The sequence below is a fragment of the Epinephelus fuscoguttatus genome, linkage group LG4, assembly GCF_011397635.1.
Source record: "Epinephelus fuscoguttatus linkage group LG4, E.fuscoguttatus.final_Chr_v1".
Taxonomy (NCBI): Eukaryota; Metazoa; Chordata; class Actinopteri; order Perciformes; family Serranidae; genus Epinephelus; species Epinephelus fuscoguttatus.
Window position 1 is genome coordinate 9,637,129 of NC_064755.1, and position 18,868 is coordinate 9,655,996.

The 18,868-nt window shown below is 39.2% G+C and overlaps 1 protein-coding gene across 1 annotated transcript in view; it reads right to left on the reverse strand.

The window, feature by feature from the left end:
• The window catches only part of plcg2 (phospholipase C, gamma 2), a 45,029-nt gene extending 26,347 nt beyond the window's left edge, over positions 1-18,682 (reverse strand). Inside the window, exons 1-12 of the mRNA XM_049573713.1 lie at positions 18,388-18,682; positions 9,950-10,141; positions 8,188-8,337; positions 6,104-6,197; positions 5,951-5,998; positions 4,998-5,082; positions 4,605-4,685; positions 4,471-4,514; positions 4,292-4,364; positions 1,265-1,366; positions 838-956; positions 169-254 (exon numbers count right to left, since the gene is read on the reverse strand). Coding sequence (XP_049429670.1) covers positions 169-254; positions 838-956; positions 1,265-1,366; positions 4,292-4,364; positions 4,471-4,514; positions 4,605-4,685; positions 4,998-5,082; positions 5,951-5,998; positions 6,104-6,197; positions 8,188-8,337; positions 9,950-10,133 — 1,066 coding nt within the window. The 5' untranslated portion in view covers positions 10,134-10,141; positions 18,388-18,682. The remainder of the gene's footprint in view (positions 1-168; positions 255-837; positions 957-1,264; positions 1,367-4,291; positions 4,365-4,470; positions 4,515-4,604; positions 4,686-4,997; positions 5,083-5,950; positions 5,999-6,103; positions 6,198-8,187; positions 8,338-9,949; positions 10,142-18,387) is intronic.
• Positions 18,683-18,868: the final 186 nt, after the last annotated feature.

Here is an 18,868-nt window from a genome sequence, read left to right on the forward strand (position 1 = left end):
CAAAAAACAGGTGTTGTAAATATAAAATTATTGTTTATTATTATTATCATTTTATCCTCACTCATCGAATTGATTTGTCCTGACCAATGCTGCTAGTGTAACTGCCACAGGTGAGCTAAAATACATCCATGGTCTAAGTGTAACACAATGGGGTGGGTTTATACTGACATTCAACACAACGGCATCCAAGACGCAGACAGCGCACATAAGCCTCTGTGGACGACTCACTTCGAAGCTGATCACCTGTCAGGTAGCTGTTGAAGAACACACAAAACAGTACACATGCTAGATCAGTGGTCCCTGAACTTTTTTCAGTATTGTACCCTCTTTGAAATATTTTTTTCAGCCCAGGGCCCCTGAGAAGCCAGAATTGACAATGTAAACAAACAAAACAACTAAATGGTCCCTTTAAATTTTCTGTTTGAATGTTTGCAGTGTATTTAAATTACATTAGCTGACAATGAACCTGTTTTATAGTTTTCTTGTCAGCTGATAGAAAGTACGCTTGGACCTAAACTGTTGCCTAGCAATTAACTTCAAGTGAAATGGTCAGAAAACAGGTTCAATACATTGCTGCACCATCAATGTGTGATTTACTAAACAACCATGTAACTAAACTAGAATTACCCCCTTGCAGGTGTTTGCCACCGCAAACCAATCAAGTTGCAGATACAGTTAACATTTCTGTCATTGAAAACATGGATGTTTCACACACATCTTCCCCCTAGGAGCACAGAGGAGCTTTACAATCAGCATAGTTTGGGGCACCCAAGATTATAGTGTGTGTGTGTGTGTGTGTGTGTGTGTGTGTGTGTGTGTGTGTGTAGTCATACTGACGTGTTGTGTGAGGAGCTGATCCAGTAATGGGACAGAGGGTTGTTCATGTCCAAGTTTCTGATCTCTGAGTACTTCTCATCCCACACAGAGTTCTCCTTGGAAAACAGGAAACTGAGGAACTAGAGGAGGAGAAATGTTTCAGATTTTAGAGTTAACACAGTCCCTCCTGATTTGAATGATTCATTTTAGTAATAATAACACTTCAAGTATAACAACAACAACATCATTTCCAGCATTATGTTTCAAACTAACCACTCACCATTCTCATCATACTTTTAATGCAAAATTTTTGTTGGGTCATTGAACTGCATTCATTTAATTGACTTTTGATTGACTAAAACACCTTGCAGATACAGTAACCAATATCAAAATCTGATATGACTTTGCATATTCTCTCTCTGTTACAGACACACACAGAACAGAATACCTCACTGACGGTGAACTCCGGATCATTGGTTTTTCTCATGGTGTCATCAATGAAGGTGGTCATCAGTTCTCTAACTTTGTTCAGGTCACTGGCCCAGGTTTCCTGAAGGATGAACGGACACAGAAAAAAAGAGACAGATATTTAAGCATATCCAGCAAATGACCGCACAGTTTGTGGGACTATTAGATTATCAATAGTTATAAGTTATTGTATAAACTAGCATTGCTATTTGTTATTGGTGTCTACCTGGAAAATGTTTTATTAATGTTCCATTCAAAATGGTAAACAGAAATTTAGGCAATAAATGAAATTATGCCTGTCTTCTAAAATTACAATGTGTCACTTTTCTTCACTGTAAATGATGGCAGAAACTGTCATCCGTCACTGTTCTATCATGTGAACATAAATAGGTATGAATAAAACCAAGCATTACAGTGAAGTTTGAGGATGATATGCTTAGAATTTGATGCCAAAAATTGGTACCAATGATGATGACATTAATAAATGTATTATATCGGTCAATAGGAAAATGCAATGAAATATGATGTAAAAAATAAAAAAAATCACATACAGTACAGGCCAAAAGTTTGGACACACCTTCTCATTCAATGCATTTTCTTTATTTTCATGACTATTTACATTGTAGATTCTCACTGAAGGCATCAAAACTATGAATGAACACATGTGGAGTTATGTACTTAACAAAAAAAGGTGAAATAACTGAAAACATGTTTTATATTCTAGTTTCTTCAAAATAGCCACCCTTTGCTCTGATTACTGCTTTGCACACTCTTGGCATTCTCTCCATGAGCTTCAAGAGGTAGTCACCTGAAATGGTTTCCACTTCACAGGTGTGCCTTATCAGGGTTAATTAGTGGAATTTCTTGCTTTATCAATGGGGTTGGGACCATCAGTTGTGTTGTGCAGAAGTCAGGTTAATACACAGCCGACAGCCCTATTGGACAACTGTTAAAATTCATATTATGGCAAGAACCAATCAGCTAACTAAAGAAAAACATTACTTTAAGAAATGAAGGTCAGTCAGTCCGGAAAATTGCAAAAACTTTAAATGTGTCCCCAAGTGGAGTCGCAAAAACCATCAAGCGCTACAACGAAACTGGCACACATGAGGACCGACCCAGGAAAGGAAGACCAAGAGTCACCTCTGCTTCTGAGGATAAATTCATCCGAGTCACCAGAGGAGACTGCGTGAATCAGGCCTTCATGGTCAAATAGCTGCTAGGAAACCACTGCTAAGGAGAGGCAACAAGCAGAAGAGATTTGTTTGGGCCAAGAAACACAAGGAATGGACATTAGACCAGTGGAAATCTGTGCTTTGGTCTGATGAGTCCAGATTTGAGATCTTTGGTTCCAACCGCCGTGTCTTTGTGAGACGCAGAAAAGGTGAACGGATGGATTCCACATGCCTGGTTCCCACTGTGAAGCATGGAGGAGGAGGTGTGATGGTGTGGGAGTGTTTTGCTGGTGACACTGTTGGGGATTTATTCAAAATTGAAGGCACACTGAACCAGCATGGCTACCACAGCATCCTGCAGCGACATGCCATCCCATCCGGTTTGCGTTTAGTTGGACGATCATTTATTTTTCAACAGGACAATGACCCCAAACACACCTCCAGGCTGTGTAAGGGCTATTTGACTAAGAAGGAGAGTGATGGAGTGCTGCGGCAGATGACCTGGCCTCCACAGTCACCGGACCTGAACCCAATTGAGATGGTTTGGGGTGAGCTGGACCGCAGAGTGAAGGCAAAGGGGCCAACAAGTGCTAAACACCTCTGGGAACTCCTTCAAGACTGTTGGAAAACCATTTCAGGTGACTACCTCTTGAAGCTCATGGAGAGAATGCCAAGAGTGTGCAAAGCCGTAATCAGAGCAAAGGGTGGCTATTTTGAAGAAACTAGAATATAAAACATGTTTTCAGTTATTTCACCTTTTTTTGTTAAGTACATAACTCCACATGTGTTCATTCATAGTTTTGATGCCTTCAGTGAGAATCTACAATGTAAATAGTCATGAAAATAAAGAAAACGCATTGAATGAGAAGGTGTGTCCAAACTTTTGGCCTGTACTGTACGTCATCATTACACCATTAGCCACATGATGATGAATGACTGATGATGACAATTTGAATTTGTTTGTTTAAGAATCAAAAGTTTGAGGTCATAATGTCTGGTATCATCCTAAACTGGTTCTCAATCACATCTCATCATCATCCACATCTGGGTTTGGAGTACCTCAGGGGTCAATTCTGGGTTCTATTTTATTTAACCTTCCTACTGTATGCTCCTGCTTGTCAGTATTATTTACCACAATGCCATCTCATTACCTTTTGATGATGACGACACATCGCTATAATCCTTCAATAAAGCCCACTGACTTTGGTTCGCTATGTTTGCTTCGGGACTATCCAACTGATATCAAAACCTGGATGTCATATACTTTTATCTATTTTGACTCATACAAGACAGATTTTTAAATCATTGGCCCACAGTATATTTGCAAACAAGTACTGCCAAATGTAGAGTTTTTATCATGAATCATTATGCCTGTTAAAAATCCTAAGATAAAAATATAATATTCAATACCAATTTAAATCTTTATTTACACAACTTATTGACTTAAGAATATTGTACAGATTCCAGTGCCACCTAGTTTTAAAGCTGTTTCACTTTGGATTTTGAGAAACTGGGAATTTTCTGTTATTTATTTATGTAGTTGTTGTTTTTTGTTTTTTTGATTAGGTGACTTGTGGAAAAATCAGTTAGATAGATAATAGAGCTGACACGAATGTTTTGAAGCTTCATTTGTTGCCATGGTAACCGATGTCCAAATCAGTATTTGTGTGCTTTGTTTTTGGTGGACCTAAATGAAAGGAGATGGCAAGTGTCAGACATGTATCAGACCAGTGCATCAAGCTATTACAGACAAAATGCAGACCATTATCCACAGCTGGCAACTGTAATGAAGAACTTGCGCTGTACTAATCACTCATTGTAGCGTATTTTACCTTTTGCTGGTAGATGAGGAATCGCTGGAAGTCATGGAGCAGAACTGCTGAGGCATCTGGTTTATCTGTGTTACTGTATAATGGAGGAGAGTAAAAACAGAGTCAAACAATGCTCACAAACTACAAACTGTTTGTTAAAATCAAGTGTTAAACAAAGATGAGGAAAAACAGGCACTCACCCCAGAATAAAAGCACATGATTCCTTTTTGAACTCATCAAGGATCTATGTTTAAAATATAATATGCTGAAAATGCTGAAAAAAGGACATGTACAGTAATACAGATTTACTTTATTGTGTTTAGTTCAGACTTACCTCATTCTGTTCAAACATTATAAGGTTGTATAATTTATGAAACTGCTCAAAGTCCAGGCGGTCTTTCTTTGCTCCCACTTCCTATGAAAGCAGAACAAAAAGGCACAGATTTGGACTACAACAGTACCAACAGCACGCTGGAATATTTATTTCCAAATAAGGTCATGTCTAATAAGTCACTGATAGTTTCTGATACGATAGACATTCTGCAGTTTGCATCATGGAATAGATTATAGCTCTGGTTGTCCATGTCTGTGTTGTCTAAATAGGTTTATTCATGGAGGTGTGTTTCTAAGGCCTGAGCGGCAGAGGTGTCTAAAAATTTTAGATTAGAATTAATCAAACACAACAACGATGAGAATGTGACATGTACAATGAAGAAAACAAGAGTACCAGGAATTTGTCTTTGAGAGTACGAGAGCTGGGGGCCTTGTAGTTGAGCAAAGCTAGCAGAGCCTTCAGCTCCTTCATGGAGATGCTGGGAAGGAAACAAAAAGAATGTACTCATCACGTGTGCATCTGGCCCATGAACATGATCTTTAAAGCTGCAGTTGGTAACTTTTATAAAAATAACTTTTTGTCATATACGCTGTAACTGTCACTATATCTAGACACTACATGAGACAGATTTATTTAGATTTTGGTAATGGGAAAGTTTGCTCTTAATGGTGAGTGGTGCTTTGTTTTGGATTGATTTTTTTAACACGGCTGTCGGGTCACAAACTTTCTCATTTTACGGCTAAGCAGTACACAAAAATATGTTTCTGAAAACATTTGAGGTGAGAAAAACGCAATGGAGTAACAGAATCTTGATTCAAATTTCATCAACGCTGCCTACAGTAGTTTGACAGTTTGACCGCAGTTCACGTGCAGTGATTGACATGATTGACAGCTGGGTTAAAGACTCCTTAGCTCTAACTGCTTGTTTTCGTTCAGCCGCGGCAGATTTTTGCAAATGCCTTTAGAAGTACTACAAGGATGCAGAGGAACATGACGTTTTTCACAGATTACCTGTCTCATGTGCTAATGTCTGGATATAATGTCAAATGCTACAAAAAGTTATTTTTATTAAAGTTACCTACTGTATTTTTATTGCATTTAATACATGTTATTTTATGTAAAGTAATTACAAAAAAATCTCTTCAGTTATCAACAGGTTAGACAAAAGATAGGGCTTTTTTTCCTCATCAGCAGCCATGCAATACAACGAGTTTTCTACAGGTTCTCACATACTGAAAATTGATTAGTTTAGAAAACACCAGTGATAATTTACATGGTAAAAATCCTATTGATTTTATCATTTATGTACAGAGCTAGTGTAAATAAGTAACCAGATAATACAGTACCTGTTTGTTTTGGTCTGATTGACAGAATACATCTGCTTCCTCAGCCAACTGGAGAGAAAGAAACACAGAGCGATCAATCACTGGATTAGTCTTTCTCCCATAACTGTGTGTGTGTGTGTGTGTGTGTGTGTGTGTGTGTGTGTGTGTGTGTACCTCTCTACAAGAACCGGAGTTGGTGCTTCCAGGGTCTCTTTCCTCAGCAGTTCTAGTCCTATCAGCCATTTCTGTGCTTCCTCAACAGAATCAGCTGGAAAATATCCACAAACTAGAATTACCACTGTTGTATGCAGTGTTGTTGTATGAAACAGCACAGTTTCAAGATGGGCACCAAAGATTAGTGTCACCAATTCAGTATCTGACCAAATGTCTGGATATAGAATGTCATCATTTCATCATTATATCCCTTTAGATGTTTGTGTGAAATTTTGTTATACTTAACATATAAACTCTTGTGTTATGGCCAAAATCATTTTGTGAGGTCACAATGACCTCGATCTTTGACCTTTGACCACCAAAATCTAATCAGTCCTTCGATGAGTCAAAGTGGGCATTTGTGCCAAATTTGAAGATATTCCCTCCAGATACGGTTTTCATGAGAATGGGATGGACAGACAAACCAAAAACATATTGCCTCTGGCCTGGGCTATCTCCAGCACAGATGCATAAGTACTAAACAGACATTTAGCACTAGGGGAAGATGAGCAGTGGATCTGCTTTTTATCAGATCTGCCATTTAGGAAACACTTTGCCTTTAAGCTCTAACTGTTCACATGAGAAGAGTTATTTGACACTACAAAACACACTTCCTCGAGCAAAAGGTGCACTGATGAAAAAATGTATACTGTATCAAAGCATTTAACAATATGCTCAATAACAAATTCATAAAGATTAAATAAAAAAAACGTGCATGCAGTTTAACTCCAACTGCAGTTGAGAGTATGTGAGAGCTAATATAACAATAAGGAAAATCTAAGAAATTTTTAAGTTAATAAGTTTCACAGTTATATGTTCTATTACACGCCTGGTCCGGCCCTTGGTCTGAAACAAACCTAACATCAGTTCATTGGTTTGCTTCGTGTTCTACAGCAATTTGGGACATTTTCTACCTTGACAAGTACACAATTCTTTCCTGAACATGAAATAATTGGCCTTTTATGTCCATCTTTTAAGAGAAATGGTTAACATTTTGGTAAAAATGCTGAAGTACAGAGTTGGAGTAAGGACTTGGTTAGCATGAAGAGTGGAGGTTAGCCTGCTCTGTTCAGAATGTAAAAACATGCAAACTAACAACTCTTTGTTTCACCTGTAGACTGACAGAAATGTAACACATTTTGTAGATTGATGTGATGTGTTAGAACTATTGCTTAACTGACAACATCCTTACACTGAGGTTGCCAGGTTTGATTCCACTGTGCGAGACTGAATCCAAAACTTGTACTCAGCAACCATATCTGGCACCCCCCGTGATAGCCAGAGATGCTGCATAAAATTGTTGGATGGCCGAATACATTATTTAAATGTATAAAATAATGGACATAGCCACCCTAACATCAACCATTGGTTAGTGGACTCCCATGTTCAAGCCTCGTGTTTGGCATTTCTGCTGTCACTATCGTGGTTTTTTGGAGCCAGAAGTGACCATACATGGACGAGAGGGTGGAGGTGTGGAGGAGTGAGGGGTGGCTCTGACTCACATACTGTAGCTACCACTTGCGGACAGCCTGTTACTCAAGTGGCCCCGCGTTAAACATGCTTAACTTCAAAAAATGTAAATGGGTGAGTTATATAAGAATTCACACCCCGTACAGTTGTAATGAAGAGGGAAATCAGCCACAGAGGCCACACAGGTTTTTACTGAGCTGCGAAAATGTTTCTTTCTGCTGTATAGTTAAGCATTTTAATGTGTCAGCTTCAGAGTTGTTTTTTGAGCTTTGAACAGCAAGGATAGCTCTCTTTCCCCAGAGTCCAGTCTAAATGCTAAGCAAGACTAACCACATCCTGACTTCAGTCTTGTACTCACTCTACAGAGAGATTAATGTCAATCCTTTGATCTCACTCTGTGACAAATCAAGTGTATTTCCCAAAATGTTTTTTATTTCTTTCAAAAGAAATGGTCAAGTTGATGAATATTAAAGATCATCACACTGGAGGCCTTCAAAACATCAACCATATCCAAGACCTAAGAAAGGAATTTAATGAGAACACAGGGCTACAAATATTAAAAAGAAAGGCCTCACCTCCCAGACTGAGGGTGTTGAGAACAAACTGTGAGCCATAGAAGATCGTAAAGCAGGTATTTTCGTCGTGTTTGTCCTTGCCATCTTTAAAGCGCTCAAAGTCCTTGGAGTTCCTTCCTGGACGGATCTCTCTGATCTCAAAAAGGTCCACTGAAACAAAGCACATATTTCTGTTGTTTGGATTTTTGTTTTCTGAAGGAGGTGATTTGAAGATTGTTAATCATCATCTCTGGGGAGGACATTTCGTCTGCAGTCTGAGTCACACAAAAAAAAACGTGACAATAGTACACTATAGTAAATGTAAGATGGTTCTTTTTCAGTTTCACACATTTTCAGCTCTCACACTGAAACTAATTTAGTGAGCGTTTGAGGCATGCTTATTTTCACACTTGGAAACACTGATGACACACACCCTGAATATGAATACCGAATGCCTTTACAGCTACATCACAAATCTCCTCAAAACCATGACTGTTGTCTTGATATAATTTCATGCATATGATAAATTCCTCACAATTTCATGACACTGCAGTGTGGCAGCTAGCCAATGCATAATATAGTCTGAAAGCTGACTACAGCATTGACATCATAGTTTCACTGTAGCTCGTGACTTCTTTGAGACAAAAAAGCAAATGAACAACAACTCAGAGTTTAGGTAGCTAATGTCCACTGTGTCATGGAATAGCATGTTTAAAACAGCCTTTCCAAATCTTAAACACATGTGTGACTTTACATTTGGGCCTCAATATGGTACGGCAGTGATGACTCAACTACAAAACAGCTGAGGTGAGAATCAGTTTTGTCACATACTAGCTGAGGAAATGTGGGGAAGGAACTGACAACAGCAGCTTTGTCTCCTGTCTCTGAGCCAAAAGGCGCTGGAAACATAATTGCAGTAGTGCAGCTAATCAGTGGCTGATAGGATAAATGTTAAAGTAAAGAAGAGTGAAATGGTGGATTGGATATATCAGTGCAGAGCCACTGTGCAAGTGGAGCTGAGGTGAATCCTTTAAGTGGCAACCATCACCATGGTGTATGACAGCTTCAAAGACATCTAAAGCCTCAAATGCCCCTCTCTAAGCCTTAATATCTTCTCAATGGAACAATATTTTTTAGGATTCTATTAAAGAACAGTTTAAAGAATCTACTAAAATTGTGCTAATAGAAACTAAGCATTGAATCAAGTATCTATTGGCAAGCGGAGTTACTGCATTGTATAGCACTTGCACAACTAGTTCAACATTCAGCCATGGTGATTTCCGCTTTATTACATAACTACCATCTCATGGTAGATGGCACAAAACAATCATACTGCTGAATGTATAATACAACTTTGCCATACACCACTAATTAAAATCACATTTTCTGCCACTGCAACATTTTTTCCCCAAGACTAATGAACACCGGCGGTGCTCAAGCCCCAGAGCAAAATTCTCATCAGTTCAATTGGACGTTTGTGCCAAATTTGAAGTATTTCCCACAAGGTGTTCTTGAGATAGTGCATTCACATAAATGGGATGGACAGCACAACCCAATAACATAATGCCTCCGTCCACAGCTGCCACCAGCACGGAGGCATAAAAGCCATGCTTGAATTTGTGAGGCAGCCTACTCCTGACAGTGCCTTTTGTTGATGCCATTTCTGTACTGGAGCTGGGCAGCCCTATACCCCTCACATCGGTGAAGAAATATTATTGCTGTGTTATGTACTACATAAACTAAGAAGACAATAATTATTATTATTATTCATTAATATACTTACAGACACCATCAGTTTTGTCTGCAGTGCGTGTCCATGCCACCTGCCGGGTCTCCATAATGACCTGCACGGTGAGTCGCTCCGCCTTCTGCCGAAACACCGTCATGACCACGCCCATCTCCAAGTCCCGTTTGATCCGAATCTTCTTGTACTCCGTCATCTCGCCTTGCTGCCCCCTAGAAGCCATCTCTGCAGCTGAGACAGAGCCACAGAGACACTCATTTACTGGCAACTAAAAATGTAGATTATGATGTTTTCAGTAACTACAAAATATTAGAATAACCTTCATGGAGCCTAGCTCATTCTGCAGGTTTTGTTTTGGAAATATTTTATCCCTCCCGTATTTCATAAGCTTTGAGATGTTGAACTGTTTAGACAGCTTTAGAGGGACACATAAAAGTAAGTTAAAGGTTCTGTATGTAACTTGTTTAGTGACACCTCTCTCTGAGGCCGTTAACTGAACTTTAATTAGCATATAGCTTGTGCTCCCATGCTCACACTCTGAAGCCGTGAACAGGCACCTGTGCATCAGCCAAAACTGTGTCAAACACAAGACTGGCCATGATTGCAGCCACTAACTGCAATGTTCCTATATTTCATTTGGATCATTGGCTCCATGACACTAACTAGCCTGCTGTTTGCAAATTTAATTATCAGCTGACATTATGAATTACCGATGTGATGTCCCTATAGAATAGCTATGTTATAGCTAGCTGCCTAAACTTAGCTTAGGTTATAATTAGCTCGATGGCCGCTGCTGCTTGGCTAGTAGTCAGCGCACAGCAAGAAGGTGCCAGGTTCGAATCCTGGTTTGGTGCTGTTCTGTGTGAAATCTGCATGTCAGCATGGGTTTTCTCCGCGTTCTCCAGCTTCCCAAAAGACATACAGGTTACTTAGTGACTCTAAAGGCCCAGAAATACCAAAACTAAGAACTAGCAACAATGAAAGATGACTGATGCGTCACCTCACATCACCTGTGTCTTGGCTGCAAAGACTACAGTCAATGCCCCACCAGCACATACGTTCTGCACCTGTGTGACAAGAAACAACTTTCCACCCTAGTAGGCAGTCGGTAATCATCATTCAAAAACGGAAACCGGAAGACCGTCTTGTTAGCCAGTTAGCATATCAACAACACAATCCAATGCTGAAAGACAGTGACAGTTAACAGTAACACAAACAATCACAAAACGTATCTGCTAAAGAGCTTAATGGCTAAAGAAATAATAATTTTACCTTATATAACAAGTTTGTTTTGGTCCCACCCCCTCTTGACTTAAGCTGTTTGTTTACTTTCCTCATCTTTGTTTCTTGTCTTGTGCGCTGAGCTGAACTACCAATCAGAGTGATTTTATTCACTGACAGGCCTCATCATCTCTGACACTGATTCAACATGCTGAATTGGCTGAAAAAAAGCCATCAAGGGCCGACGAGAGGTAGCAGTGCACCGTAATGGCTAGGGTGACAGATGTTTAATGACAGCCAGACAGCTGGGATAGACTACAGCCCCCCAGCAACCCTGTACCAAAAGAAACTGTTACAGGCCAGTTATTACTCCTTTTAATGAGTAAACTGAACTTCATTTGGAAAAACTGTCTGAGTTCCCTGATAAAACATATCTGATGCCCCGTGCTTACCAGGGACGTATAAATTCCAGGGCCCTGCTTTCTTATCTTCTGGTGTTTCTGTGTGTCCTTTCCAGCTGTGGGTCCTCTGAATTGTCACCCACGTACTACAGCAGTATTACTATCACATGCAAATGTTAGAGCTCAGATCTTTATCTTAATGTGACCATGCTCTCTTTCTGCTTCAGTTCATTTTATTATTATCAGTCTCTTGTCGTCACTACAGTCACTTATTCTCTATGTCAATCATTTATTTTATACCAACAGTACACTGTATCTTCATGATTTTGAGGGGGAACGTATGATAGGCGTTGGTGGTAGGTAGGACGGGGTACTTTTAATTGGAGTCGGGTAAAACCTGTCAATGGACATTATCTTTAGATCGGATAAACAGTTTAATAAAAAGGCACACCTCTACTGCAGCTGTCCCCACCATCTTATCAGCAAATGTGTGTCAGTAAATGGAAAACAATTCAGTTTCCTATGGCATGCTGTATTTTTTTAAGAGGATCAGGAATGTGTAGTTCCGTGCCAGTGTAAGATAAAACGTTAATTAGAAATAGTGTTGCATACTTGTGGAGTTGAAGTTCAACCTGGCCCGTCACAATACCTAATATTTAACTTGCAAATGACCAGAGAGATATCAAAACAAAACAGTGCCACAGGAGGAGTTCTGTTAAACATATAAAACACCAATTAAAGGATACTGTGGAGAGTTTCCTAAAATATTTCTACACCGAAAGGCAAAGCCATTTACAAAGCCTATAAGCTGATGTAAATAATCGTTGGCACTGAGACCCCATTCTTTATAATTACATGTGATTAAAAAATATATAAATTAAGACCAGAAAGAATTCAGAAAACATGATCTGAAGTCACGATAAAAAAAAAGGTATCAGCATACCTTTATGTGCGGATGAATTCCTTGTTTAATTAAAATAAAAATGAAACCACACGTTTCTTGTGTGAATATCCATTGTCTGCCTTACAAGGATAGTTCGGGTTTTTGGACATGAAGTTGTGTGAAACGCTGACCATCTGTAGCTCTGATGTGACGGTGTCACTACTGTCAACGAGCCTCCTGCTCTGAGAAATGGCCCGTAGCTTACCGGAGAAAAAGTAGTTCTGAAGATAAAAGGGGGACACGTAACCAAAAGGTTTTAAGCTACGAAAAAAGTACGCATGTGTTTTGTTAGACTATTTCAATAATTTTAAAACATCCCCGCATTACATCAGACCTTGCTATCAATTGGGACTATTTTCTGGCCAGTATCACTCCGCCGTGCAGGCCTGCAAGACAGCACGGCAACAGAAATCAATCAGACAGTTCATCACCACGCCGTGCAGGTGCTCAGGATAGCAACGGCTAACGAAAACTTCATCGGCTGTTTCCAACAGAGAATCAGTAGGCTATTATTAGTGAGGAAAATTATGTACTAGCCCTATATATACCTACTACTACAGCGCGAACACGGCACATACATCTGTAACAGGAAACCGATGGAATTGGGAGCCGGCGATGTTTTTATTCCCACAGCTGGGGAAATCATAAGTTCGCACCATTTCGGTATTCCTCTGTTTACCTACAGCAGCTGACGAGGGTGTGTCGTGAGCCTGAGCCGGTGTTCGCGCTGTAGTAGTAGGTATATATAGGGCTAGTACATCGTTTTCCTCACTAATAATAGCCTACTGGTTCTCTGTTGGAAACAGCCGATGAAGTTTTCGTTAGCCGTTGCTATCCTGAGCACCTGCACGGCGTGCTGATGAACTATCTGATTGATTTCTGTTGCCGTGCTGTCTTGCAGGCCTGCACGGCGGAGTGATACTGGCCAGAAAATAGTCCCAATTGATAGCAAGGTCTGATGTAATGCGGGGATGTTTTAAAATTATTGAAATAGTCTAACAAAACACATGCATACTTTTTTGTAGCTTAAAACCTTTTGGTTACGTGTCCCCCTTATATCTTCAGAACTACTTTTTCTCAGGTAAGCTACAGGCCATTTCTCAGAGCAGGAGGCTCGTTGACAGTAGTGACACCGTCACATCAGAGCTACAGATGGTCAGCGTTTCACACAACTTCATGTGCAAAAACCTGAACTATCCCTTTAAATTACACTCACATATATTAATGATGGAATATAATATGATAAGTACATATTCAATAACTTGAGACATGAAAACTAAAGAGCTGCTGTCCTCAGTGTTTTGAAATGAAGTTAATGATTAACTAACATTATCACACAACAATTTCCCTGTTTTCCCTGCTGAAACCTTTACCCTTGTGAGGGGACTTACCCTCCTGGGATTACTACAGCCTTATTCAGACTAATAAATTTCCTCATACCGATGTGGCGGTGGAAAAAAAAACACAAATACTGTGCCAATAAACCCATATGTGTTCATGTCATGCATGCACAAACATGCCTGCTCCAGGAAAACCAGTGTTTATATGGAAGAAAGATGTGATGAGCCACTGTGCTGGATTTTAACAGGTTGGAGTGTCACTCCTCAGATACACACCGGAACACTCACCCATATACACTGAAGGAATACATATGTATACACACAAATACACACACCTACAATTTCTCTGGTTAAGCCAAATAAGATCAAATATTGGGGGATTTTGATTTACTTTTGTGTTAAATGACATAATCACCACGTCAAATCTGCATTGACTGCATGAGATTAAATAACAAATTAGAGATGAAGCAGAACGGCTCCCATTGGTTAAATTACACAGGTGTGACTGTGAAAAGGCCCGTGGAATAGATGATATGGTAGTTAAAGTGACAACAGAGTGGTCCAGCAAGACTTTCTATATTTAGCGGGGTAAACCAAAAGTTAGTTTCAACTACAGTTATGTACCACTTTTAAGGTATAATGTGGTTTCAACATGGACGATTATCATGCCATGCACATCTTTCCTTTTTCTTTTTCTTACGCAGTCTTCTATTGAAAAAAACTTTCAGGTTTCAACTATAATAAAGTGTTTGTTTAACCCCAAATATCGTTTAAAGGTCATTTAAACTGATATTAAAAACAGTTTTATACTATACACTGTGAAACCATGAAATTTTCTGTGACGGTTATCATACCATGAATATTTTACAAAGTTGCAACCCTAGTTTCACCACAGTTTACTGACTGCAACCACATGTCAGTGAGGTTTTTGTTATTTTAGATTAAAGTCAATAGTAAGCTACAGTAACTGCAAAAGATATTCATATGCATTATCAGTATTTAGCAATCAAAACAGCTGTAACCAGCTCATTACAATTTCTTAATTTTAGTAAATCCTAAAGCTACTTTCTTCTGCTTTTTATATAATTTTTAAAAATTATACAAAATTTGAGAATATAAAAATTGAACGTGAAGATGGAGAAAAGAAACACTGACCTGAAATAAAGAGGAAAAGAGAGCTGGGGTGCCTTTAAAGAGGACCTATTATACATCCATATTTTGTGTCTTAAATATAGTGAAGGCTGTTCATATTAAAAGATGCCTAAGTTTCAAATAATGTGAGCATAAAACCTCAGATTTACTACCATTCTGAATACTTTGTTTACAATGTTTACTCTGGCTACAGTAAAACATCATAGTGTGACGGATTACTTTATATGGTCAAATGCTCCAGACACATTACTTCAAGTGTTTACATTACGTTGCTTACACTGCTACATGTAGCTACATGCTAACATCAGGGAAACATGTCATCTTAGATGCAGATGTTATTAATTTCTCCCTGATTTTGGATCATATTCCCACTAAAACATGTCTGGTTGTGTTTAGAAGCTTCTATTGGTGATTTTTCATGACAAAAAGTGCCACTATGCTCTGTTACAGTCATTCCACAACTGCAGTGATGGTGGGTACAGAGACAGCGAGATATGGTAGATCCATAAACACTGACCAGGGGGAGCAGACTGGGCTTTTTCAAGAGGAGTTCTTAAAGAGACAGGCGTTAAATGGAGCCTCCCTAGACAGAGGGTGAATACAGGTGTACCAGCACAGACAGTATAAGGAAAATACAGGGTTTTTTACCATTAAAGCACGTAAACATGTTCTAGGTACTGAAAATACAAGTATGAACCTGAAAATGAGCATAATACTGGGTTCACAATGGCCACGGAAGTGTGCCCTTTGTTAATTATTGCACGCCTGCCCGTCAGCAGTCGCCTGGCCGTTTACACCATAAGCTCCAGTTCTCCATGCCATGGGGAGTAAAAAATAGAAATCAACATACAAAAATTGAATCAAAACGGTTCAAAAAGATTTTAAAAGATTCTGACAAATTGTGTGTGCAAACTCTTTTTTGCTGGGTGTTAACATTGAAAATTATCATGTGTAATGGAAGTAACACAATAATCTCACAAAAAGCTCACTGTTGTTGTTTTTACAGCACATGTGCTCTCACCGCTCTGGTCAACATTATTTCCAGCAACAGCAGCCAACTATTTTCAGCTAAAAGACGATCTGCCTGGCAACAAAAGTCAAAAGTTTTGACAAAGTAAAAAAAAAGTTGGTGAAGTCAAACAATCAAACATTTAGCAGCTAAAGAGGCAGATATTTTTCACAGAAGATGGTGGAGACCAAAACAGAGCTAAAAGGAGAGTGTATTACTAATTGAATGATCGTGACTAATGTGAGAATGAATAATAATAGTGTTCCAAGTGTTAGTGGGCCACTGGTTATCATAACAAGACAACAACCATAACAAGACAAACAACAAAATTATAAGGGGATAATGCCCCTTAACACAAAATTTGTATTGTATTCTTTTATGGACCACTGAGTCTGCAATGAAGACATCATTGATTGATTGATTGATTGATTGATTGAATCATGTCAGGGTTGTTGTGTCTGTCAGTTTGTTGTGACATTCTTTTGCCTTCTGTTGGCTAAAAATGGATTAATTCAGCTTTGCCAGAATTCTAAGTTCAGCAGGGGTCATATTCCTCACTAAACACCTCACCGGTAGCTAACACTACAAGCTCATTCTAATGACACATTTAGAAACACAACTGGAAATTATCTGGAATTTTCCATGTTTACAAGTTAAATGAGCAGACATTGCTGAGCTATAGCTCAACTATGAGGTTAATGGGCTGATATGGTTCCAAGCAACTGTGGCCGTTCCACCTTCAGAATCAGACTTGAGTCAAAAATCTGATATCTTTAGACACAACTCAAAAAAAAATCAAAGTAGGGGCGTCGGTGGCTTAGTGGTACAGCAGGCACCCCATGTACAAGGCTGTTGCTGCAGCAGCCTGGGTTCGAATCTAGCCTGTGGCCCTTTGCTGCATGTCATTCTCTCTCTCTCTCTCTCTCTCCCCCTTTCATGCTTACCTGTCCTGTCCATTAAAGGCAAAATGGCCAAAAAAAACCAAAATAGACTTGTAACTCGACATTCAACACCAGTGAGTCGTGACCTAGCTTGGACTTGAGCCTTTTGAATTGAAAACACTTGATACTTTCCCCCAAGTGAAAAGATGTTTTAAAAATATGTTATTTAAAATGTGTGGCATGAATTAATTCATTTTCCTACATTCCCTGAATCAACTGAGGTTAACATTATTAATTTCAAGGGAGTCCCCACATAATTCCCCAGATCCACCTTGCCTGAACAAATCCTACAGCATCCAATCAAGATGCAGGAGAAAACCATGAAGAACTACCATAACATTACTAAGCGCCAGTTGGTCAAAAAAAAAAAGATCCCAGAAATAATTTCATTTCCATACAAAAACTACACAGTTTTTAACAAGAAACTAACTGCACTGTGCAAAATGTGCAGGTCAAAAAGTACAGATGGAGACACAACAACCTCCAGTAATTGTGTTTAACAAATAAGCACACATTTTAAAAAGCATTCAGGATTTAATATATTGTTACTCTATTGTTAAAATGGCATCAGGCTATATTTGGTGAAGAGACTTGTTTAGGACTTGAAACTCATTAGGACTAGGGATTCGGGACTTGCATGGGACTTGAATGAGAACACTTGAGACTTACTAGTGACTTGCAAAACAATGACTTGGTGCCACCTCTGTCTGTTTGTCAACAACATGAAACTTTAGAGTTGCCTACTGTTAAAATTTAGCTTACTAGTTCCTGGTTTGGTTAGCAATACCAGATAAAGGCTTGTACTTGGAGTAGAGCCAGTTTTTAGTTTAAAACATTGTCAAAATTATAACATTTATAAACATAATTGATATATTAATATTAAACTCTATTTTAGGTAGGTAGACCTTATAAACTGACAGCTGAATGTACAGCAGCCTTTAGCCTACAACAATCTAAATTAAGATTATGTAAAATAGTTGTGCATGACAGTACCCCTGGCTAAACCTTTTTTGTTCAGAAGGAATTACTATAAATAACATGAATATTAAAAAAAAATTCTCAGTAACTTAGCACATGGTGGCATAATGAGGTGAAAAGGCTACCTTGTGTCACCATGTTGCACTTGGTTATTATGCTATTTTTCTTGATTAACCTATTTCCCTCACTCTTTCAGCTAAATGCTTTCCAAACGAAACCACCATCAATCAATGATCTAAGTGTGAAGGTGGTTGCAGCAAACACCAAGCTGTTTGTGCAGTAACAGCCGGTGTAACCGATGTGACAGTGCAGACTGAAGGACCGACTGCTGTGAGCTGCACCGAGCTGCCTGCTCCGACACACATCATCTGGAGCCCTGCAGATATGCTGCCGGTAAAAGGCGGACTTCCCCTCTGCTGATTTAACTCACACCACAGGCTGTTTAACACGCAGACCACCAAAAAAGAGATTACAGTAATAAAAAATACTTACCTTACAAGTGAGTTCGATTCTTTTCAGCTCTGCAAAGTTGCCGCTTGTATTCTATCTGATCATGATTTGAAAGTCATGTAAGAAGCTGGAGAGGATGTAGAGTGTTGACAAAAAGGCCAGCCGCAAAACGGCCAGTTCCTCTATCTGTGTGTACAAGGAAGTAAAAGTTAACTTGCATTATAGGCTAAGCCTACAAGTTATATAAAAAAAAAAAAAAAAGGACCGGAAGCAGGGACGGTATCTATGCAAACTACACTGTGCAAGTGGCATCGGACCAGAGATGATTTGAGCTGTCACTGTGACCTGTCAGGGTGAGGACTAATGCGTCTTTTCAAAATAAATGTTTGGAGCTTAACAGGTTGTACTGAGTGTGGAACGGGCTCGCAGTCCGCTGTCTCTGATGCTGAGTGCAGCAGCTTGTAGACGCAGAGAAAGCTGCGCCATCTTAAATAGGCTACAGTCCATCAAAGTATGATTGACA